Source organism: Ambystoma mexicanum, chromosome 4q, assembly GCF_040938575.1.
Source record: "Ambystoma mexicanum isolate Mex_15411 chromosome 4q, UKY_AmexF1_1, whole genome shotgun sequence".
Taxonomy (NCBI): Eukaryota; Metazoa; Chordata; class Amphibia; order Caudata; family Ambystomatidae; genus Ambystoma; species Ambystoma mexicanum.
In genome coordinates this window covers 1,061,271,310-1,061,297,352 of record NC_090928.1, presented here as the reverse complement: position 1 = coordinate 1,061,297,352, position 26,043 = coordinate 1,061,271,310, and the positions used below count along the sequence as shown (strand labels likewise).

General features: G+C 44.9%; 1 protein-coding gene across 3 annotated transcripts in view; it reads left to right on the top strand.

The window, feature by feature from the left end:
- The window catches only part of AIDA (axin interactor, dorsalization associated), a 520,685-nt gene extending 496,218 nt beyond the window's left edge, over nucleotides 1-24,467 (top strand). For 2 of the 3 annotated variants that reach the window (XM_069608613.1, XM_069608612.1), the window contains 3 exons: nucleotides 21,364-21,486; nucleotides 22,658-22,775; nucleotides 23,094-24,467. In XM_069608613.1, coding sequence (XP_069464714.1) covers nucleotides 21,364-21,486; nucleotides 22,658-22,775; nucleotides 23,094-23,190 — 338 coding nt within the window. In that variant the 3' untranslated portion in view covers nucleotides 23,191-24,467. The remainder of the gene's footprint in view (nucleotides 1-21,363; nucleotides 21,487-22,657; nucleotides 22,776-23,093) is intronic. The other variant, XM_069608614.1, reaches the window with a different exon arrangement.
- Nucleotides 24,468-26,043: the final 1,576 nt, after the last annotated feature.

The window sequence follows — 26,043 nt, the reverse complement described above, 5'->3', positions numbered from 1 at the left end:
CATAGGAAATGTAAATCTTTGGCAATATTTTCAATACAAATAACTAACTGAAAACATGCGTCAGTCTGCAGACCTCACCTAAGCCAACATTTTGAAAAGTATTGGGGTTGGTGTACGATCTAAAGAAGCATAATCTATATTAAATACCAGACACTTCCATGCACTCTACGGGCATAACTCATGTGCTACTGATGTCATGGAACAATTAGCAAACGAAAATGTAAACTGTATGTCCTTAATGCCAACTCTTGCAAGCTGTGCACAATTCAATGAAACCATGCTGAAAAAAGAAATGCAACCAATAGTTCAAATTTACTCCACAGACAAACTGGGCGTGCATGGTATGACACTACTCATGTGTGAACAAGCCACAGCATGACTAAATACCTTTTAGAAAACTTCATCTCTAACAGAGCTGGTTTAGAGAAAATATTAACATTGTCTTTAAACTGCAGAGTGATGCTAAAGCGTAACCTCAATGTGGAGCAAGGATTAGTTAATGGAGCACTTGGTACAGATGGCTTTCAAACATACCCACGTGACCTTCAGTTTGTCAATATTCACTTAGACAAAATTTCAGAAGTTAAAAGGATTGGACGCTCAACAGCCCGATTCCTTCTTTTCAAAGACATATATGTACACAGAGAACAATTTTCTCTATCTCTAGCATACACAGTCACCATTCATAAATCACAAGGTCTTACTCTAGATCAAGCATTGATAGATATTGGTAGCACAGTGTTTAAAGAAGGCATGAGCTATGTAGCACTGTCATGCCTACGTACACTTGAAGGACTATTTCTAGGCAATTTTCATGCAAGTAAAGTAAACTCTGATATTCCTTGCAATGTAGAGTACAATAGACTACATGCACACTACGCACCTCATCTCAAAACCTACCTTGTTCCTCAAAAAGAAACTTTGTAAAAGAAAACTAGTGCAGACTCGACTTATACAGGATCTCATTACAATACCTCCAAAGAAATTAAAAACAGCTGGTACTTCATCAATTACCACAACCAAAGAAGGATCTACTGAAAAAACAAAATGCATACCGAACTGCACAAACAAAATCAACTACCTCTTCAAAGAAACAACGTGCACTTCCATCAAAAGACTCAGACACAGAACTGCCTGGTCCATTCACATTTTCAATACAACTGGTGTATATTGCTAATCAAATGTAGCAATCAATTTTCTATTCCAATTGCCACTAATTTTTGTAAACATTTACTTAAACGGGACAGACCAATTATGTTTGCAAATGTTAGTCCTTCACAGAAATGCAACAAACAATCTTGACAACACTTACAGGTGTTTATAGTGAATCTCACCATTCCAGCATAGTAGTCCAATTACTGTCTTATTCCATAAACACGCAAGAAGATCCACAAGAATTTCTAATGTACTTACTACAAGTACTGGAAAACAAAAACATACCTATAAATGAAATCTTCCAGATTTGATACATGTGGAAACTTGCATGCACTCTCTGCAGCCATGTAATGCAAGAACAAGTCACTAATGAATGCTTAGTGTATGTAGCAATACCTAAAATTGAATCCTATCCATTTCAGCAGCTTGTACAAAATGAAAACCATGGCATATTATGTACTACTTGCAATTCCGATATTCGTTCCACCTTACATATACAGTCACATAGCGAATACGTAATAGTGATGCTTTTGCGTTACAATGCAGATGGTACCAAAAACAACTGCAAGCTGACTGGATTCACACATTGACAAGCCTCACTTGGCAAGAAAATCTTCACAACAGTAGGTATAATATACCACGCAGGAGCCACAACCAATGCAGGTCACTATACTGCATACGTTAAAAAGAAATGTGGGTGGTTTGAATGTAATGATACTTCCATTACTCTAAAACAGAGATTACCAGCAAATCTAGTAAACGCTTAATATCCTTAAAACCAACATTTATTCACTAATCTGAGTATGAGCGACTACAAAAGGTCCTCCATAACCTTTAAATCCACAAACTAATAGAATAAGGCAACAGCTATCTAACAGTGAAAATGTACATCCATCAACAAGAGAAAATGTGCTTGAAAACATACCCTGCAGAAGTGAAAAACAGTAAACAGTTAGAATACGCCAACAGGTAACTAACTGCCCCAAAAATCTGCAACATTACTGAGCAATACCACAGTACTCAAAAAAAGATAAACAACCAAACGGATAAATGAATACTGCTAAAATGCAACAAGAAATAAACAATTAAAATATGCCAACTGGTATCTAACTGGAACAATAGTACCACTACTTCCAAACCAAAAACCATACATCTTTTTAATTCCTTCTACTACAATCGACCACCGGAAAAGACTGTACCATATTACAACAAATAAATGCAGAAAGGTTTTTTGAATCCTGCATTGATTTTTTTTTTCCCACCGACCCTTATATACGAGCAAACGCAGGAACTGAGCACATTGCACAGTACACTGGTTTGAAGCATAGTACTTTTAAAGTACTAACTATGAGAGTCCACAAAGTACACAAATGTCTGCTATGCAATAACACATTACAAACTACCTACCCGAACATGTGATATTTTCTTTTATCACAGAGAATGAAAAAACAATGTCTGCTACATTTTCCCATACCGTGCAAATAACTGCACACAGCCTCAACAATGCAGACCTTAAGTATAAAATAGTCTCAACTTTCATTGCATACCTGTATTATACTATGATAGTTGTAGCCAGCTATACAATATCATACACCAAACATTCTGAACACAGTCCAACAAACCAACTACCACACACCATGTCCATTTTCCTACAAATACTATTACACTACTGGCAGCCAGTGGACAAACTCTTGTGAACATACCCCCTATGGTGCCCACATACCACTGTCAAAATGTTTGCTTGCATGGCCGTGTTATGCTGCAGTGGTTGTGGCCAGGGCCTAGAGTCTTGGGTGCTGCACCCAAGACTCTAGGCCCTGGCCACAACCACTGCAGCATAACACGGCCATGCAAGCGAACACCTTCCCACTGACCACAACCCAAAAATATAACATAACCTCAAGACCTATCCACTTCACTTAACATACTAAAACAGTAATTGCAGCCAATACACAAACTCTACAATGCTTGCCCTCTTCACCCAATACTCTACTAACTACCCAAAAGCATTACATCATAACATAGTAAAATACCCAACAATCTGGCCAGTGCTGATTATGTCAGTGGACTGCCGCAGCGTACACGGACACCGCGATCCCAGGACAGCCTTCTTCCACCTAAACAAATACAGCATTTGACCCATCTTTCACGCCCCCACCCTCTCCAGCCACTCTTCCACACCAACACACTCCCCAAAATTGGATTTCGGCTTTGTTTGACGCTGCGCTGTCCGCGAATATCCGCAAATCCAACATGGCGGGCGCATCGGGAAAATGTCAAGCACCGCACGCTTAACTCCAACCAATCAGCGAGCATGTTATGTGTCTGCGGACATGACTGTCTTTCTAGCCAATCAGTCTTGTCCGCGGAGCGAAGCGAACAGGGAAAGAAGTCAGCGGCGCAGACCCAGATATCACTAATTTATTTGGACCTACTTTTTGGTAGTTTTAAAAATAATCTACTGATCAGATTTCCGCCAAATTTACAAAAGCACGCTTTCGGGTACCAAGCTGCTGCTCCTGCCGCAAATTTGGTGAAAATCTGTCCAGCAGTTTGGGCTGTAGGCGTGAGCAAAGGTCTTTCTCCATTCAGTCTATGGGGGAAAAAAATTGGTACCCCTCTAACTTTGCCCCACCTTGACAAAACCTCACCAAATCTTGCAAAATCATTCAGAGCGGACCATATACCTTTTCTTGCAAGGTTTGGTGTGGGTTCGTCCAAGGGGAGCAAAGTTATAAGCTACCCAAAAAGGTCTTCCTATGGATTTAGCAACTTAACCATAACTACACCGCTGCTACCGCGGGCCGTGTAAAATATATAAATAAAACAAGGCATTGCAATGCATTAAACATACTTTTTTGGTAAAGTCAATAAGGGTAATCAGGAAATGTAAACGCCCTTTTAAACAATAAAACATCGGAAGATGGAAATTTAATTTTGAATAGCCTAAAATCAATTAAATTGTATTGTTTAGTGGGAAAATAGAAGATTAATTAGTTTGGCATGAACAAAGAACTATATATTTTCAGATATATAAACTTTTAGTCACTGAACACACGAGATAACAATGTACTAGGAGAACAACATAAACGGCTACAGTTCGTTTGCCACAAATAAAATGTATAAAAACATCACTTACTCACTACTTAAAGAATGAGGGCTAACTCTTGCTATAGGTTCGTTCATCAGGAACCTCCTCATTCTCGACGTGAATCTTCTAAGGCAGGCTGCCCTGACGTCCTGCAGCTGGGTAACGCATAGTGGTGGTATTTTCTTTGGTTATGTAGCTCAAGCAGCCAGTTTTCTCCAACAGCAGTTCTCCACCAAATTTGGCATTACCTCGCATCGATAGTAGGTTCACAAAGTGAAAACGTCTTCCATGCGACTAGGATCCGGATCGGGTGATTGATCAGCACATCTTTCACTTGCTTCACCATCTTTTTGGCAACTTTCTCTCACAAACATTTTCTCTTCAGTACACTCTGGGTTGTACAGATAGGGCTGAATGAAGGCCATAATACGGGAGTATTGAAAAATTCGAAAATCAACTGTTGGCTACAAAAAATAATTGGTAATCAAGGTTTTTTTAAATGCCATGTAAAAGATTTTTTTAGAAAAGACTTGTATAAAAACCCATAGTGCAAAGATAAGAGGAATAGGTTTTGCACATGGGAAAAAAAAGTATGAAAATTTACAATTAAATATGATTTAGTAAAGACATTTTTCAATTATGTGATATTTTAAATGGAGCCAAATTCATTTGAGCTGTAAGTACCTTTTCTCAGTACGTCGAGTGTTTGGTAACTGAACAGAGCAAAATTAAATCGACTGATGCTAAGGAGGAAGAAACTCCAGTGTTATCCGAGTTTGATACTTATCGAGGAAAGAGGCGTCTTGACATTTCCCTGGAGACCCGTCAACGCATTGTGCACACATGTTGAAATGAGACATGCACTGGCATTGTGAGAAGGGGTGTAAGCGTTGAACACTGTAAGCTTGAGGGGCAAGAGATCTGATTTACTGCCGTGAGGGCACTTGAACTTAGGGCAATGGATCAACGGATAAGATTAGCATAAGATGGCATTTTCCGATCTGTGAGTTTGGCATGTGTAAATGTGGGAAAAAACAAAAGTAAGATGCATTGGAAAAAAAGTGTATCGATATATGCTAAAAAATGCATGCCTGCTACCCATTGGGCCACTACAATCCCTGAGAGAACTTCCCCTTTAATGCGTATCGGAGGGAGAGCCTGTGCATTCCTCAGATTCTGTACCAGAGTTCATGGAAGACTGCTGATGAAAATAGGCTGCTCTGAGCATCCTGGTATGGCCATTGCTAAAGGGATTTTTTTTCTGCAAATCTTACCCTGTCCTGCTGCACTCAATGGGATTTATTTAATTGACCCATGTGTTTTAAGGCCTATTCAAGATAGACGATCCTTTTGTTGGACGTCGTACCTAAACAGATGGGGATGGTTACCATTTCTTCATGCACCTTGGCAGGCTTTGGGGAGGTGAGTGGGTTCTGCAGCCAATCCACATTCCTCCAAGGGCCGCCAAGTTTGAATCTTTTAAGTGTCCTTATTGAAGGACTGGGGTTGCTCCCTTCCCAAATTGTAGAAATATGGAAATGAGCTGAAACCAGAAATCCAGTCTCCCACTAAAGCTGACAAGACCCAACGAAAACTAAGGTACTCCGGGGCACTTCTGGAGAAACCAGCATTGGCTCAGCCAATACCACTCGTTGATGTACCTCAACCTACTGTTAGATGGGGAAGACCTCTGGAAGGTGCCTGCCTCCCTTTGACTGATGGGGCCAACCCATCTGCTGTCCTGCTCTAGGTTCCGTGCCGGTTTCCAGTCGTTGGAGAGTGCACCTTTTGGGTTTTCTCTGAAAGACCTGGATCCAGCTATGCTTTGTTGAAAGGACTTCTTACTGGCCTAATGGCTGGAATGAATCATGGGCACCGACGAGGCTTTGCTGGGATCTAGGGCTAGGGACTGGTTCAAATCACTCTGAATCCCACTAGAGGGTATAGTGCTGGGCACAGTAAGCCCATGTATGCCAAAGTGAATAGTCTAAGAGACCACTTATCTAGAGTAAGAAACACTGAAAGCAGTTAGTGCAGAGCAAAAACAATAGGGGAAATAACGACTTAAATCCATACAAACAATCCGCTACCACCCCTGAGGTCCAAAGGGATAACTGGCAGAAGTACTGACCCAGACACCACTCACTTGGGCCAGCCCCAGATAACGCTATGGAAAGCTGTATTTTGCACCCAGTGCAAACAGAATAGTGGTTGGGCAGTTCAAGAGAAGTGACCTTCTGTTGGCTGGGTTCCTCCATCTTCTAGGAGCTGTCTTTGCTGTGCTTTCGCTGCTTTATATAAAGAATGCCTGCTTACAATGTATAACTGCTAAGTCTTGACTGTTTTTTTTTTTTCTAGGAGCATAATGAGTTGGTGTTGAAGTCTGTGGATTCTGACTTTTGGTGGCCTTTTGCTTGCTCTAAACTATTCAACCCTGCTAGGTCCTACATTCACTGTAGTTTGCAATTGTATTTTTTCAGAGGTTTAGGAATTTCTGTGACTCTTTAGTGTTGGCAGCCCTTATTCGCTTCATGTGCTTACTATTATCGGACGAAATCTACTTTAGGAGTGAGGGGTGTCTTAACTGACATACTATTTTAATTTTTTATATACATGCATTGTGGTTTTACTTACTTGGTTATAAAGTTACACGTAGAATACCTAAAACAGCTCCAAGTGTAGATTTATCAGTATGCCAGTGTGGATATTTTCTTTAGTTAACGGTGGAATAACTGTAACCCACTACCGTCCATCCTACCTCTTTGACTTAAGCGTGACTGCTCTGCAATAGCTACTACCTTTAGAGAATACCCTTTGGTTAGAATCACTTTCTAACATTTAGGTTGGATGGATAGACGGCCCTCGCCAGGGTTGTGCAGACATCTCCCTCACGGGGCGTGAGCGGCTGGTGAAAGCCTGCATGCTTTCCTGTCAGCAGTGCCTTCCCCTGTGTGCCCACCTTGCTGCTTACCCGTTCAACTGCTGCATCTTTCGGATCTCCAACCCCCTCCTGTTCTCTCACTTCGCATCGGAGATCCTTCCTCCGGTCACCATCCTTGGTGTGTCCTCCATGAGGATTCCGCCTGCAGTCATTGGAAAGGGAGAGCTGCTCCGTACAGTGCCTTGCTTTTATTTAATGTTTCTTTTCTGCACCCGCACGTTCCAATGGCATGAATGTCTAGGGCGGACAGGGTTGCTTACGACCCTAGGGCCCCACACTCTGGCTAGCCAGCTGCTAAATACTTAGTGTATCAGTGAAGGCAGACCTCAATGCTATATTCAGTGATTATATTAAACGAATCTACATGGGATCTACCCGATCTCCTGATCGGTTACTTGTGTAGACCTAGAGGAAACTACTATTCGGCATCATTTCCAATCTTGGCTTATCTTGGAATTCTGGGTCGGCGTGGTATCTCCTCTCCTCAAGTGCTCCAGTGAGACAGCTCTGCCGTTGCAGAGTGAACTCCATCTTAGAACGTCATCCCCACATTCAAACATAGATGCCTATTGCCAAAGTCAAGCCAGAAGTACAGCAACCCACGTTCCCAGAAAGGAACATACTTCAGCCATGCCTTGAGAGGGCTTCTCCTCAGTCCTATCCCTTGTAGTCCACAATGACAACCTCCTTCTTAAAAACCATATCTGTTGAAAATCAATCTGCAAATACTTTACAAACCCTCGTTTTCTCACATAGATTTAACAAGGCATTGCCAATTGGCGTGCGAGCTACCACTCACCTCATTCCACCAGAAATGTCAGGGGTACTGGAAGTGATATTGTGCACTCTTTGACCCTGATATAACAGTTTTTGTAACCTTTTTTTATTGAATGCTTATGGCTAATTCAAGCCTTTTGCATCCAAAATTTAAAATGCCGTTTAAGATGAAATCACATTTCATCAAAATGTTGGCGGATGGGATAGACAATCTAACTTTGGCAATATCCCAAATGTGATATGCTGCTTCGGCTATAATCAAGGGTTTTACCTTTTGTCGTAACAGGAAATTACATTACTGAAATAGTAAAAACTACTGTGTAATATAGCATTAATGTTAAATGTTCCCTGGTGCACTGGGACCTTAACGGCCCACTAGCCCGAGTTGTGCAGGACCAATAAGCGCAGGAGTCTCTGGCTTATGGCTGTTAATGACCCAGTCTGCCTGTGAACTTGACATTAATGCGATTTAGCACTCCTCTAAAGGGCTGGTAGTGTGTTTGCTAGCAGGATATGTAATGAAAGCTGGGGCTCAACGCAGAGCGTTTCATTTCAGGGACTGTATCGGTGGAGGGATAGTATGGATGGCAGTCAGTGGTAGCAAGAGGGCAGTGTCACGGCAAGTCAGTGAATAGCTGGAGAAAGAATGTGTGCGCGTATGAGTGAGATGAGTGAGATGGGAGCGCTGACAGGGGTGACAGTGGTGACGTGGACATGCATAAATGACGGCACCAGCCGGCTGGCAAACACTCGCTTTCATCGGCTGTTCATGCCCATGTTCTGAGACACCGACTTGGCTGGTGCTTTCACCAATGGTGCTTATTTTTCATTTTGTCATTTGTATAGCGCCAACGTGCTGTAGGTTAAATGCCCTCTGAGGGACCGAAGTATGTGAACGTTAGGAGGTGCTAGTATGCGTGTGTGCATAATGGCCATTAAAGGTTACGAGGGCTTGGCATAGTCCCTGATAGTCAACCATGTCTAATTGGCATGTGGAGATGGGTATACTAGGGAAATAAGCTGGAGGGCGGGACCTGTGTAAGAAGGTCAATTATGTGTGTTGCTACAGTACGAATTTTTTTTGTGAAAGGCAGCTGTATTTTTATGGCAGCAGTGTTGTGCAAAGTGTCATTCGAGTGGTATGTGAAAGCAGGTGCAGGATTCGAGCCGTGCCGTTGGCCAATTCCAAAAGCACGGATTGCAAGTGGAAAGAATGCATTGGTTATAATCCAGTAAAAGCCTAGAATTGGTACATTCATCAAAATTCTAAAACATCTCATCGTGGACTCCTCCCGCCGCCTAAGCACCTTGGACCCATCATATTCCTCCGTTCCTATCGACTGGTATACCATCCAGTCTACCAAACTGGGTGTTTATCTTGACGCTGAACTCAACATGTCCCGCCACTTCAATGCGTTGGTGTCTACCACTGCTTCGACTGCCAAGCTCATCTCCTTGAGTAGGAAATGTATTTCTCCTCAAATTGCGTCACCATTGCACGATCTATTATTGGCAGTAAGCTTGATTACTGTAATGTACTATTTTCTGGCACCTCCTCCAAAAACCCGCAAAACTCTACTTTTAGTAAATAAGACCCAAAGGACAGCCCTAGGCTTACAACTCCCTACCACAGGTCAGCCGCAAGAAGGGAGGTGCACTGGCTTCCTCGAAGTACAAATTGAATTCAAAATGCTAACCATCGCCTACCAATGTCTCCCAGAATGCCCCCACTTGACTCATCCCCCGTATTGCTGCTAAATCAGTAACTCGGTGCCTTTGCTCTTCTTCCAGCTGCGCACTGCTCACTCCCAGATTCAATTGCAAGCGAGTGGGGATGGGGGGGGCTCCAGTTTCGGCATCACCGCTCCCACTCTCTGGAACACTCTCCCTGACCACATTAGAAATTATCCTGTCTTCAAAAAACTCTTAACCTGGTTTTTCAACAAATGTGTAACTTGTATAAAATTATGCATACTGTTTTTTTATTTCCTTACCGATTCTGGTCAAGCGCTGTGATACCTCCAGTTCTGGGCACTACATAAACAAAATAAATCAATACAATCTCAGTTGTCATTAAGGGACTACATTCAAAACCCCACTTAACCGTAAAGGCAGCTTTCTGCCAACACCAGCATTACATGTAGTGGAACACATTCTACAATCGCCTAAAAACCATACCGTGGCCACCCTCATGGACTCGGCTAAGTGTAGTACCCTGGTCAATTGCACAACCCTTCCAAATTCTATTCAAAGGCCATCACCAGAGACTCCTTTAAGTGGAAAACACTACCCACTCTCAGTATCAATCTAAGTGCAATATATTGCCCACTCTCCGTGTTCATCAAGTGCAACACTCTGCCCACTCAAGTCCGTCCAACTGCAATACATTATCCACATCAGACAGTTCAGGTGCAGAGAGAAAGCCCACCCTCAAAATACATTAAAAAGTTACATTGCCCACCCCCAAACAAGCCAAATGCTGCACATAGTCCACCCCCTAAATCCATCCAGGTGCAACACATTTCCCACCCTAAAGAATCGATCCAAGTGCAATATATTTCCCACCCTGAAATCCAAGCAGGTGCAATACCTAGTCCACTTTTGGACTTCTTCCAAGTATGGCTATTCTGTTGGAAGGGAGTGGGGGGACGCGCAGTGGCACAGGGTAGAGAAAGAGTGATGGCAGAGACTGGACCCAGATGAAAGATAAAGGAGTGAAGCAAAGTAACATAATGGAGAACCAGTGGTGCAGGGGTTTAACTGCAGCAGGCCAGGGCGCGTGTGAGCAGCGGCAGCAGGGTTTCAGGTGGCGCGGGGAGGCCAGGTTTTAAAGGCCTTCCTGAAAGGGGTGGTCCACACTGAGATTGAGGGGAAGGGTGTTCCAGAGGGTGGGTGCTAGGATGGAGGAAACACCTAGTCTGGAGAAATTGAGGGGGGGACACCATAGGGTTGGGGGTGGGATGGTGAACAACCTGGGCGAAGGGCCTGTACGGTGGGAGGCAGGCAGATCTAGTGGGAGTTAGAGGGCATAGGAAAGCCATTTTGTTGTGAGGGAAGGGAGAAGAGTAGGGAGTTGGACAAATGTAGGGAGATAATTCCCTTTGTTCCAAAGGGAAATCCAGGACAGAGGTGTTGCAATAAATATCACTGAAACAGATAAAAATCAGTTTTAGTTACTAGCCATACAGAAAGTATGTTGCAAGGCTGTAGCTTTTACGTAAAAGGCCCTTCCCATCCTACACACACTCCTGCCCAGGTACAACCATCCTAACTTGTAAAGTTCCGGTGTTCTGTACGTTATGATTTCCTTCATAGACCAAGTGCGGATTTATATACCCATTACTCAGAAGCGTAAGCATGAACTTCTTCCAGAATGAAGGCCAAGCCTCCTTGCCCCAATAATGCCATCACATACCAAGTGCATATGGATGTTGCCATTGTATGCATCCTCCTGTGAGAGTCAGTGACTATGCCAAGGAGAGTTACACCCAAGTATAAACTGGCATTTGATTTTTGTGCCCAAGTACATCCACAAAGTGCATAGTCTGATGGTCGGCCATCAGATGCTGGAGGCAGCATCTTATGCTCTGATACAGACCTATTATGCCAGGGTTAATCCGTGTGCATATTCAATACAGCCTCGAGTGCTCTATTATCGCTGCCCTATTCCAAGTACAGCTTAATCTATCAAGCCTTCCAATTGCTGAGGGGCTAGAAGAGTGATTGGGGGTGGAAGCACAAAGCTATCCAAGAGACCTTTTTGCCTTCTAAGTCGGCCCACTACTAACCATGGTGCAAACTAAATTGTAACAACCCCCAAGCGACAGATCGACAGAGCAGGAGCTCGTGCCACACACTGGCGCTGCAGTGGAGCAGTGCCCTTCTGCGTACCTGGGACAAACCAGGTGCGCAAGGTAAGCCAGAGGGCAGATAACCTCTGCTTGCATACATGCCAACATCTTCTGTCAAGCTCATTCATCGAAGCCACAGCTCCGAAATACTTTTTCTATTGTTGTACACCGTGCATAATTGCATTGGAATAACTGCAGCAGCTGATATTCGCTGGTTACAAGGGTTGGACCATGATGGCTAAACAATTACAAGATGGCCACTGATGCATTGTGAACTTCTTCGGCCCTTAGAAGCCTTCTAACTAGCCCATTGGCTATTGCTCCATACTTTTACCCAATCAGTGTTTCCCGGCAGGCGAAGTCGGCACTCCCCAAGGCTTCCTGACTCAGCCTGACCGAGACGCGGTGCGTCTGCCAGGACCCCTGCCTGCCACGCTCTGCCTCCCTATGAACAAGAAAGAACATCCGCCTGGAACTTTTCCCACCACCGTGTACTTACTAAGCAGCCTGACAGTTGCTAATATACACACCAACACCATACTCTACCAAAACCCTCCGGGGTCTCCCTAAATATTGTTATGCCTTTGTCGTTCAACGCCAAAACTTTGTTGAACGCTGAGAAAGTGCTCACCTGCTAACTTAACACCACGCGTCCTTCACTGGACTGTTAAATTGTATTACTTCCACTATACGTAGCTTTGTCTGCTAACTAATTGTCCTGTATCAGCCACTTGCCGCTTCACTAAATATTACACTGAGCTTTGCTGGATGACTGCTGCATAATATGTGGCCTTGTACCCGTGTGATTAAAGTTTATATAGGCAACAGCCTTTTACTGCTTCTGCTTCATACCCACGTACTAAGCCTAGAGAAATCAGCCATAGCATGTATGCCTTTCACTTACTGATCACTAGCTACTACACTGGCCCCCACCTCCTTCCTACGTAAAGTCTAATCCTGCCTGCCTAATAGCCCTATTTCGAATGGATTGTGTCCTCCGACGCATTCCACATCTTTGACATGTAATGTCCACAGCTGTGCACTTCGGAAACTTTTTTGGCAGAGGGCGTCCCTCGAGGGCCTCCGTTGAGGATGATGTCACAGGATGTTATAAATAGGACGCACGGCGCCCGTAGCCTCAGTTCCATTTTTTCCACTAATGTGTTGACTTCGTGAGACTTGGCGCGCTTTGTGTATTTTCTTCATTAAAGATGTCTCTCATCGAGCCCTCCGACTCCGCGGTCCAGCTTCAAGACCTGCTGGGACCACCGCATTTGTTTGGTGCCTGGACGAGTCGCACGACACAGACGACTGCTCAAAATGCCAGTCGCTGACTGCCAAGGCCTTGTGGGAGTGAAAGGGGAAGCTCCAGGTTAGGTAGGGGCTCTAAGCCTGTTAAGTCCTGGACTTCCAAGTCCAAGGGGGTTTCCACCGATGACTCGAGGGGCAACTCTCCACGTCGGGCTTCCCAGGGATCTCGGTCCCGCAGTGGTTCCTGGCACTCGTCTTCCTCGTCACGGCACTCTAGGAAGTGCCGTCACCGGTCGTCTTCCCCATCATCCTCCTGAGAATGGTGCCTCAAGGAAGGTTTCGTGCCCTACAAAGTCCTCGACTCCGGAGGAATGGGCAGCATTTTGAAAATTCATGATGGTGATTTTTCAATTGCAGGACACGGGTCCGGTCGCGCCTTCTGAAGAAGCCGGCCAGGATGGGTCTCGTTCCGTGGCTCGCACGCCTTCCGGCTCGGGTTCGCGACGCGACACTCACCGGTAGCCGTCGAGGTCCCGTACAGACAAGGAATCGAAAGGTTGCAATAGACATGTCTCTAAGTCTCGATCCTAGTCTCCAGCGAGACCGCAGCAACCTATTGAGGTCTCAGGGCTGGCGTCGACTCGTTCATCGCTGTCTGTCCGATTCAGACAGACACTTTGCTGTCGTATCAGCCCACGACGCCGTTGGCACCTGTGTCGACACCTTCGATGCTATTGGCGCCTTTGGGAATTTTTTCTCAGTTTGCCATTGGAGTACCCAGACATCGTGGATCCTCCAAGGAAGGCTTACGTCTAAGTCGGTGAGGCCGGTTTTGTCCTCCTGGCCCTCTTCTGTACCCAGACCTGGGTTTCAATCCCCTCTTGATGATATTTTTGAAGAGGAGGAAAGGTCTGAGGTTGAGGAACCTGGTGACCTTGATGCTCCAATTTTTTTCTTCGGACAGTCAGTTGGAGGAGTTGAGGCAGACCCTCCATGATGCAAGTGGGCTGGACACTTCCCTGGAAGTGGAGTAGACATGAGCCTGGGCTCACTCATGCAGAGTCTTCTTATAGGAGACTCATGGCACGAGTCTCGGAGTATCTGGGCTGGTCTAGTCCTCCAGAAGACTTTGTGCAGGATGATCTGACGGACATCTTGGATCAAGGTCCGTCCTCTGACACTGTTTTGCCATTTCACTCTACCTTGCAGAAAAGGTTGGCAGCTGCTTGGCAGTACCCGGAATCTCTTCCGGCTGTGAATAAAAATCTTACTAAGAAATACCGCCCTTCCGTTAGTGACCCCAGCAATTGGTCTACTGACACCACTCCTGAGATTTTGGTGGTTTAGGTGGCTACGGCCACCTCGAGGCAGGCGGCGTACCCTACCATCCCTTCGGATAGGAATGACCAGCGCTTGGACGGTTGGGCCCGGAAGGTATTTTCTGCTGGGAGCATGGCCTTGAAATCAGCCAACTCCACGTGTGCCTTGGCAAGGTTTTCACACTCTGTGGAATTGTTTCCTTGGCGGCTGAGCAAATTCCCGAGGGGGAAGAAGGGGATGGTTTTGCTTGCTCTCGTGCAAGACGGCAAGGATGCTATGTGTGCATCCCTTCAGTCTGGTTTGGATACGGCCGACAGTGTTAGCCGATCCATGGCTGCGAGCACCGTGATATGCAGATTTGCGAGGTTGCGGAAGTCCGGGTTGCTCCGGATGTGCAGGCCAGTCTTCTCAACATGCCCTTTGATGGCGCACATTTATTTGGCAGCAAGGCTGATGAGAGCCTTGAGAGGTTGCAGACCTCAAAAGCTGCGGCGAAGTCTTTGAGTGCCGCGGTGCGCCAACCTCTGCCTGTTCGTCCTAGGGGACAGCAGTGGAGGGGAGGCTCCTTTCGTTAGTACGAGAGGGGCCACCAGTCAAAGAGGCAAGCGGAAAGGTACCCGTGGTGGATGGGGAAATCGTGGTGCCAGAGCCGCTCAGGCAGCTGCCTCTTTGCCTTCAGGCATTACCGCAGCCGCTTCCAAACAGTCATGAGGCCATGTCCCATGGTTCGCCAGTTGGGGGCAGACTGTCTCAGCATCTCGAAGAATGGCAGTCTATTACTTCAGATGCATGGGTGTTCGATACCGTAGCCGTGGGCTATGGTATCTGCCTTCCCTTCCTTCAGCGGCCTCACAACAATCCACCGGGGAAACTCTTTGAAGCTTCCGGATCTGCTCCTTGCGCAGGAAATCTTGTCCCTGCTGGAGAAAGGCGCTATAGAACTGGTGCCTGTAGTGGAGAGGAACAAGGGATGGTATTCCCCTTATTTCTTGATCCCAAAGAAAGACAGGGGTTTGAGACCCATCATGGACTTGCGTTGGTTGAACAAACTCCTCTGGAAGGACAAGTTCAAGATGGTCCCTCTTTCTCAAGTCCTCCAGGCCCCTCAACTTGAGGATTGGTTGGTGTCTCTGGGCCTCAAAGATGATTACTTCCAGTGTGCGGGATGGATTGGCACATGGAAGTACCTGAGGTTTGCGGCTGGCGACTCGCACTTTCAGTTTCGGGTCCTGCCGTTCGGATTGACCTCTGCCCCGAGGGTCTTCACCAAGCTCATGGTGGTGGTGGTGGGGGTGGGGGGGTTCAGGTCTACCCCTACCTGGACGACTGGCTGATCCGGGCGCGCTCCCGAGCTAGCTTTGGATCATCTCAGTGTCACCTGCCGCACCCTCCGCAGACTGGGCTTCTCCCTGAATTTCAAGAAGTCGCACCTGACACCTTCCCAACAGCTCCAGTACATCGGGGCTGTGCTGGATACGTCCTTGGGGAAGTGTTTGCCTCCCAAGGTAAGGGCTCATCACGTTGTGCAGATGGTGGGTAAGTTTTAACATGCCCAGAGTCTCCCGGCTTTTGAATTCTTAAGGATGCTCGGCCTCATGGCTTCCTGAGTTTTTCTGGTGCCAGAGGCCAGGCTGCGGATGAGTTCCCTGCATTGGGTCCTCAAGATGCAGTGGTCGCAGTTCTCTGGCAAGAAGACGGATCCTGTTCAGATCCTATGCTCGGTCTCCCAGGACCACCTGTGGAGGGCCAATGAAGGGAACCTGATGAAGGGGGAACCGTTTTGGCAACCGTGACTGGAGGGGACTGTAGTGACGGACGCTTCACTCACAGGATGGGGCGCTCATGCCAACAACTTGACCGCCAGCATCGTTGGTCTCTGTCGGAGTCGAGACTCAACATCAATCTGTTGGAGCTGAGAGCCATCAGGCTAGCCCTGAAGGCTTTTCTGCCCTCTGTACGGGGGAAGAGTGTTCTGGTCATGACGGACAACATAGTGGCCATGCATTACCTCAACAAAAAAGGGGGGGGCAGGGTCACTCCCGTTGTGCAGAGAGGCAATGCAGCTCTGGTTTTGGGCCATCCAGCAGGAAATGTCTATCTCAGCAGTTCATCTGGCCGGCGGCAGACGCTCTGAGCAGGCAGCAGTGTCTCCCGAGTGGGGGTTGGCTCAGGAAGTCCTTCAGGAGATTTTCGCCCTTTGGGGAACCCCGCAGGTGGATCTCTTCGCCACCAATGTCAACCAGAAGTGCGAGAGATTGTCTCAAGGGAATTTCCTTTAAGAGGAGCCTTAGGAGACGCGTTTGTGGGGGATTGGTCATTCCCACTGCTGTATGTGTTTCCTCCAGTCCCCGTCATTCCTCAAGTGTTAGAGGTTCGGTTCCCGCATGATCCTCATTGTTCCGGATTGGGCCAGGAGAGCGTGGTACTTCTGGAAATGTCCATCTGCCCTCCATGCTGTCTTCCCCACCAAGACAATCTGCTCTCGTGCGCTGGGGAGTGTGGGGGTTATGTGGGGGGGTCAGGTTCTCCATGCAGAGGTCAAGACTCTCAACCTTCACGCTTGGTATCTGAAAGGTTGAGGTATAAGGATTGGGACCTCCCGGATGACGTGATGGAGGCGTTGTTTTTGGCCAGGCAGCCTGCAACAAAATCCCTGTACCGATGGCGTAAGTTCTGTGACTGGTGCAGGGATCACAATGTTGATCCTTTTCAGTGCTCCATTACTATGGTTTTGTCTTTATTTCTTTCTTTGGCCCACAGGGGCCTTCAAGTGGGTACCATTAAAGGTTACCTGGCGGCGTTGTCTATATTTAAGCACTCATCTGAAGAATGTTCTTATTTTAAGATTTCTTTTGATTTCTCAGTTTCTTAAAGGACTGACTAATGTATTCCCGCTGTCCCCTTTCCAGGTGCCGGTTTGGGATTTGAATTTGGTTTTGAGATTTCTCATGGGTGCTCCATTTGAACCTTTGCCCTCTTGTATTTTGAGATTACTGTCCTTCAAGACTGTTCTTGGTTGCGATTACTTCCTCTCGCAGTGTGAGTGAAGTACAGGCACTTTCAGCTAAGCCACCCTTTACTGTGTTTCACAAGGACAGGGTTGTACTGCGAGTACGTCCTCCTTTTCTACCTAAGTTAGTCTCTGAATATCATTTCAGTCAAAAGGTGGTTCTTCTATCTTTCTACCCTCCTCATCCTGGTAAGGAAGAGGAGCGTCTCCATCAGATCCTAGGAGAGCTCTTAGCTTTTACATTTCTAGGATGTCCAGGGTCAGAGTGGACGATCAATTCTTTGTAGGAAATGCTGGACACTGATTGGGCCAGGCTGTTACCAAAGAGACCTTGTCCAGGTGGATTATCCTTACCGTTACGGAGTGTTACCGGTTGGCGGGTAAAGACCCTCGTGAAGGGTTGAGAGCTCATTCCACTAGGGGCGTGGCTACTTCCACCGCCCTCCAGCGGGGTGTTCCTATTGGCAATATTTGTGATGCCGCTACTTGGGCTTCAATCCATACATTTGTAAAACATTATTCCCTGGATACAATCCAAGGTCACGATTTGGCCTTTGGGAAGGCGGTTCTTTATTCTGCAATCTAATTGGGTATTCCAAATTCTTTTCCCTCCATTTACTGGTACTGCTTTGGGAGTCTGTCAAAGATGTGGAATGCGTTGGAGGACACAATCCATTCAAAGAAAAAGTTAGTTGCCAACTGGTAACATTCTTTCGACTGGATGTTCCTCCAACGCATTCCACATCGCCCTCCCAGACTGCCCCTCTGGAGAATTTCGTATGCGATTGCAGCTTCCGTTTCCGCAAGGTAAAGTGCAGACCAACAGGCATCAGAATGGTGTCACACGTTCTGGAGGAAAAAACTTAAACTGGGGCTATGGGCGCCATGCGTCCTATTTATAACATCATATGACGTCGTCCTCGACGCAGGCCCTAGAGGGACATGGACTCAACGCCATCGACGCAGGACACCCTCTGCCGAAAAAGTTTCCAAAGTGCACAGCTGTGGACGTTACATGACAAAGATGTGGAATGCGTTGGAGAAACATCCAGTTGAAAGAACGTTACCAGTTGGTAAGTAACTTGTGAGGACCTTACTCATCTTGTGGACCTTTACAATACTACAATACTTGACGCTATCAGCAAGATCGCACCTCTAAATGTGAAGAGCCAAACCTCGAACTCACATGAACAGATAGTTCAGCCCTCACCTAAGAATCCTGTGAAAAAACATAAGAGCCACCGAATCAATTTGGAAAAACCTCCCATCAATATCTAATAAAGATAATTTCACAATAGCTTCCTCCACTTATAAGACTGCGATCTTCTTACAATGACCAGATCCATAAAGCCAAATCCAATACTAAAGAATTGTTTAACAAACTGAGTTAGAATCCCCTACTGCACCACCTGTCTCATGCTCTAAAGACCCCATATGGTGCCTCAACATTCAAAAAGCTCTAACCAGATTAAACTCCTACAAAAGAAAATTGAAACTAAAAATACGAGCCTAGTCAACAACCTATCCCAACCCACAACCCAAGCCCCTATACCAGAGCGAACCGACCTTTTCAAATTCTCTACCCTTAATATCAAGGAAGTAGAGGACATAATCCTAAACCTAAAACCATCCAGATGCCTAGGTGATGTCTGCCCAGCAACAATTATTAAAGAAACAGCTAAGGAACTTGCTCCATTCATTACCTCGCTAACAAATGCCTCGTTCACAACCAACACACTACCTACTAACCTAAAGGACGCTTGGGTCCTGCCTCTTCTAAAGAAACCGTCCCTAGACCCAAATACACTGGCCAAATACATACCCATCACCACTGTGACCTTCCTTCTAAAAGTTCTCGACAGAGCAGCGTACTTACAGATTCAGCACCATTTGGAAGTAAAAGCTTACTAGGGTTGCGTCAATCGGCCTTCTGACCTAGGCATGGCACTGAAACGGCTCTGATCTAGTAACACAAATAGAAACCATAAAAGATAAAGGCAACCTTGCCCTCCTTCTGTTACTAGATCTATCAGCTGCCTTTGATCTGGTGGACCACAAAAACCTCTGTAACCATCTCACTTCTCCAACGACTCCACCATCTGGATCCAGTCCTTCCTCAGTAACAGAACTACAGGATTGTTTGCCCCGATGGCATTTGCCCCACCCACTCCTGTCACATGCAGGGTCCCACAAGCTCTTGTGTTCTCCCCCCCCCTACGCTTTATAATGTATTTACAAAGCCTCTATTCGATGACTTGGATCACTTGGGTGTCTCGTATACTAACTACGCTGATGACACCCAAATTCTAATCCCTATCACAGGCAATTACATGGCAGACTCCAAACGACTCAATGACATATACTTAATCATCCAAGCATGGATGGCTAAACATGGATTTTGCCTTAATGCCGACAAGACGGAGTTACTCCTTTTAGGAACACAAGCCAGACTTGACGGACTAGACAAACAATACAACACCTTCACCATTGACTGCAACAACATCAAGGTTTCGAAGGATGTTAAAACCTTAGGCATCTACATCGACTCGTCCCTCTCTTTATCTAGATAAATGTACGCTATTGCCTCTCCTACAGCCTACCTACACATGCAAGCTCATCAATGCTTGTAGGCCATTTCTGACCAGAGACAACTGTATTACCCTAACCAGGGCCCTAGTGTTGACCAAACTGGACTATTGCAATGCCGTCTACCTAGGGACCAACCAACATAACCTGAAGAAATTACAAATGTATCAGAACAATGCACTTGGAGCATCAACCAACTTCCCGAGAACACTCCACATCTCAGAGCTGAGGGGTAGTGTTTGATGGCTCTCAACCAAAAAATAAAATTTAAGACCCTTTGGCTCACCTTCAAATGCTTGAATAACCAAGCACCTATGTACCTCTGTGAGAAATTCAAACATCACACAACGAATCAACTGACCAGATCGCTACAGTCCAACTGCCTTATCATACCAAGGTTTAAGCTCCAAAATGCAGGCGGCAAAAGCTTCCCGGTCCTACCAGCCAAAACCTGGAATGCCTTACTTACCAGCCTCCAGAACGGAACCATCTTTCCACAAACTCCGAAAGTGCGTCAAAACCTGGCTTATTATGAATGAAGACTAACCTCCCCCACTATTCCAGTATCTCCCCACAAACCTAATCTCTATCTCTACTAAGCATGCCGTCCTATCCAATGTAATGTTGTTGCAATTACTAGCCACACTTTGTACAAATGTCATACTATGTAAATACGTGCATATGTAACTGTAGACTGATTAATGTAATCTGTAAATAACGTTTATGTAACCTCAAGAAATGTGCCCAGGTGCCTTAGGGCTTGGCGCGCTATATAAATAAAATAAAATACAAATAGGACACATGCTTCATTTTTAGCACTGGAACTGATCACCTTGTACTCCTATAAACTGTTTCTCTTGTTCTCTGTATAGTGCTCTCGAAGTGAGTTTTTAGTTTTACTTGGCACTCCCTAGTGTCAGCATTTTTGAAGGAGCTCCTGCCAGGCTCCATATTCTGCAACCTTGCTCCCAATACTCTTGCCTTTAAAGTAATGGTGCCTAGTACACAAGTGGTTTCGTAGTACTAAAGTGTGGTCATGAAAGGGCACTGCAAAACAAAACAAAAAAAAATGGCCCCGGATGCCACTTAGTGTGAAATTTAACATGCAATTAGACTGACTTCAAGAGATGAGTTCTCCAAATAGACTCTATTTGAAGTGGTTTAAAAAAATAGAATTTCGGAACTCTTGAATCTGTACAAGAGAAGTAAGAGTTAAGACGGGTATTGGGCCACGGAATTGCAGCAATATAGGCTTTTTATATGAATTATGGAAACTGCTGATTAAATGGGTGTAGGAGTGTTTTTCTTTCTATGTAATACCTTTGACTTTTGAGGTCTGGCTAACTACTTATATTTGAATAATGATGAAACTTCTTTTCAGACTTGAATGGTATTGACTTGACACCTGTGCAAGATACGCCTGTGGCTTCAAGAAAAGAGGATACTTATGTGCACTTCAACGTAGACATTGATATCCAGAAACACGTTGAAAAGCTAACTAAAGGTTTGTGAAAGACTTTATTTGATTGCTCATTAGCTAGGCGCTTATACAATTAGCAAAACTGTTTCAAAGCGGCAACAGGGTGGAGTCAGGGGAAGAAAACAAATAATTGCATTAATATTATAAAAACAAATAGTGAGACTAACGGCAGGGGAGACAAATCTACTATGCCTTGTGAGTTCAGAGCCTGCAAGTGCAGGGGGGAGGGGGAAAGGGATCAGGTGCTTTGGTACTAGAAGTGCTTGGGGTGAAGTGCTAGAAAGGAAGAACGCTAATGCAACCTCCCGTGGGGAGGGAGTGCCAAGTAAGTGCAGTGAATAGGCAGTGGCTGGGAAGAGGGATGTGGAAGGGTCACAGCCCTGAGGTTACTTAAGGACCCTGCACATCAGTCACGCTACTGTGATTAGCACAGGGAGAGAGGAGGATCGAAGATGACTCCGATTTCTGGATACAGAGGAGGGGACAGGGGGGCACTTAGAGGAAGGCCAGAGTGAGAGGAATAAATAGGGTGCAGGGGAACCAATAGGGAGAATCTCGGTTTTGCTGGCATTTAGGCAAGTCATTAGCAGTGCACCAGGCCTGGTTGGCAGAGAGGCAGTCCGCGATGAAGGAAGGTGCAAGGGCGTCAGTAGGTAGTTTGACGAGCATAGTTGAAAGTAGAAACTAGGCCAGACCTTGTTCAATTGTGTTCTTATTTTTGAGTAGCAATAGAGATGTGCAGTTTTTCCGCTCTACTTTTGATGCACATCTTTATTGGATATTGTGCCTTAGGACAACATTTAAATTTGGGATTATGACAGAAAATTGTTGTACCTGTTAAAGAGCACATGGGTGGTAGCTTTTCGAGTTTTGCTCGCTTTAGAGTTGTCCAGCCTGCAACCACACTTTTGAATTCTGTAAGGATCATCTAATTTCTTATCACCTAGGGTCAATTAGATGAGTAGTAATACCTGTTAATGTGATGCCTAGAAGCAGGTGGAATTTGAAATTGAGTACCATGTAAGACTTGCTATTCTTTTTGTAGTATAATGAATGCACATACAAATCTTCATGTCTGTTTTGTAGTTATGTTGATGTTCAACGTCCTTCCATTGCAAACCTCTCTTGCTGCTCTTTGTCGCTTCGATGCCCACAAAATCATACATGTAACTTAAACTCCTTGTTTGTTTTTCAGGGGCTGCCATTTTCTTTGAGTTCAAACACTACAAGCCTAAGAAACGATTTACTAGCACCAAATGTTTTGCATTTATGGAGATGGATGAAATTAAACCAGGCCCAATAGTTATAGAATTGTAAGTGACGCAGAAAGGTTATTTGATGATTGGTAATGTATATTAAGCATATGTGCCAGAGGGAGTGGGCAATGCCAGCCATTGGGTGCCTGAAAAGCCTGGCTTGGTCTGAGTGAAGCGGGGGCAGTAAAGAAGGGCTGAGAAGGAGCCTGTTGCCCAGGGGAGCAGTCATCCGCTGTCCTGGCACGTTGGCGTGGATCAGGAGATTTAGCCCGGCATTCCATGATGCTGATTAGCTTACACGTTTGGTGCCGGATGCTAATGGGTTAGTAGTATTGTTCTTAGTCATGCTTACAGTGTTTTGCTTTTCTTGTGCAGATATAAAAAACCAACTGACTTCAAAAGGAAGAAATTGCAACTGATGACCAAGAAGCCACTTTATCTGCATCTTCATCAGACTTTACTAAAGGATTGACCGCCCCCCACACCAGTCCATCTCCCACCAATTGAGTAGCAGAAACTTTACCTGATGAGCTCCTATCTATTTGATTGAAGCATCTGTGGTGCAACCAGCTCCTGTCATGGCAACCTTCATCTAGATAAAGGGTGCAGGTACTACAGGTTAGGTGTTAAAGGTTGGACCTTTTATAAACTGGACTGCAGTTACACGGCCACCATAATCACGTCTGAAATGCTATACTTTTTGATTCACCTACTTCGGACGCAGGTTCATCACATGTCATGAAAGGGTCTTTGTTTCTATTGAGTTTCTCCATAGAAACCTATACCATCACCGTTCATGGCAATGCATTGTCTATAATTCAGTCAAACACTTGTGAATGCTGTTTCCAAAGCTGCAATAAGAGTGTAATGGTGTTAACATTTCTGCTTTTGCTGGTCTAAAAGCTATGAACTTTTTTTACATTTGAGAATGTGGTAGCACATGAGTCCCTTTCCCAGTGAAGCTTGCGCCATACCAGAGATATACAACACTCTATACAGAAAAATAAATAAAAGCAATGTTCTTGGGGTTAAACTGATTATTCACCTCAGAGTTGACATTTTAGTGGCGATGTAGTTTAATTTTAACCTTGCTCATTATGGTCATGATGCTGCATACATTAAAATGGGTTTAAGTTTGATCAAAATACAATATCCTTTTTTACATTTTTTGTAATCATTGGCATTTTTTATCTGAAATCCACTGGTTTTGTTCATTGAAATGGATTTTAGCACGTGCAGAAAATCATTATTTTTTTTGTGCGCTACTCGTTTATTTTATTCCAAGGGCCTGGTTCACTTAAATTCTTCAGCAAATGTGCTCCATGAATTTTAAAAAGTCCGTCCATGGGCAATGCTGCAGTAGATACTAAAGTTTAAAAGTAAAGGACACTGAATGTTTTGAGTGGTTGGTTTGTATTAAGTTTGCTGAAGTGAAGTCCCAGATTGAGTTGCACATTATTTTAGTATAATCGTGGTTCGGCGTTGTACACTCAAGTTGAAGGTCCGTTTTTGATCACTCCTTTAGTATCTGCCAACTTTATGTAAGGCAATGTTTGCATACTGTATATGTAATCCTGTGAATGCTCAAATGTCTGGAAACTCTTAATCATATATTTCTTACATAGTGTACAGATTTTCATGTCCAGTGTTTTTAAGCTCAATTGATCATAAAAGTGAATGTGTTTAATGTGGGCGTTTTTAATCAATACTGTAAATAGTTTTCTGTATTATTAAATGCAACCAACTTCATGATTTAGCATTGACAATTATTCTGGATGCTTTCTTTTAAGTTGCACGGGTTTAAACTTTGTTTGGAATAAGGGACTGCATGTTTGCTTTTCAGCTGAAACAGCCATGTCTTTTTCTGGTCGGAGGTTTTAGAACTCAATTACTCCAACCAGTTCTAATGTGTCTGTGTGTTGGGGGTTGTGGGGGTTGCCAGGACTCAGCCCTGCCACATATTTCTGAGCCCCTGCACTGATTGCTGATTCCAGCTTCATTATGTGGTGTTTTGGCAACTTTGTTTTAACGGGCAGCCAGTCATAGTAATATAACGGCAACAGTTCAAGGTTCGAAATTGCTGGGAGCCACTTAGCTCATACCTCTACCCTAGGGGAGCCTGGTAACCTTGAAACCAACAGCTACCGGAACTACTTTTGGCTCCCCAGACCAGATGGTGCCTTACAAACATGCATATGTGACATTAACTTTGAGTGTTTGAAAATGTTCATTAAGAAAAACGAGGACACATTTAAACATAATGGATCATGCATAATAGACAAAGTTACTATGCATCTCATGTGGAAGTTAGATTTGTGGTGCGTTGTGTACCCGCTTTGGTTACCAAGCCATAGCTCCTGCTTACGGTGTGATGCCTGACGCCCAGGAGCTGGTTTTAGTCCTGCTCATTGAACCTTTATTTCGAACCCTGCAGTGTGCACTTGCCAGGGTGCTGCATGGGCTAGCTCGTTGTTATTCATGAACCTGATGGCCCAAGTTGGTAGGGCTATTTATCAATTTTCATGAATAACAATGAGTTGTACGGTGACACTGCTCCACTCACCCGTCTGGCATTCCTGCCCTTTTTCTGCTGTAATAACAATCAGGGTGGGTTGCTAACAAACGGACAGTCACCCTAGCACAGGGGCAACGTCAGTGAAAAGGCCAATATCGAAGAGTCGTTCCTGTCATGATTGACAACCTATGCAAGGCAATCTTGCTGCAGTGTTTGGTCAAGGTCATCAGTTAAGTAATGATATTGCTTGCAATTTTCTATCAATTTACCATACAAGGAAAGGATGCTTGTTCGTTTTTTTTTTTCCTGTGGATAGATGGTTGAGTTCCACTTACCACCAATGGGATTAGAGCAAAATGTTAATGTGTTTTAAAGAAACGCAAGCATTTCGGTTTTTTCAAGACGCAACTAATGTTATATTGATGTGTGTAAATAGGAAAGTGGATGCATCACCATCAATTGAGCGTTAAGAGTTGCAGCTTTAACCACAAATATGCTGACACATTATGGAACAGCCATGGGTAGTGTCAAGAGTGGGCAGGGAGTTGCCCACCCCAATGTGTAACAGGCATGCCTGAAAATATTTGGCCCCTAGCACTTTTCGTACAAATTAAGCACTGACTCCATCGCACATTTGAGCATCTGCAGTCCCCTTCTGTCCGCCCTTGCTATGTTTAGAAGGTAATCAAGGGGAAGATAATTAGTTTAGTTGATAATGCTCATATGTTGGGAGTGCTTTGTTCAGTCTTGATTTGACTTCGCACCTGTGGAGGATAGGAGGGAGGCGGTTTGCTATCCAACTGGAAAAGG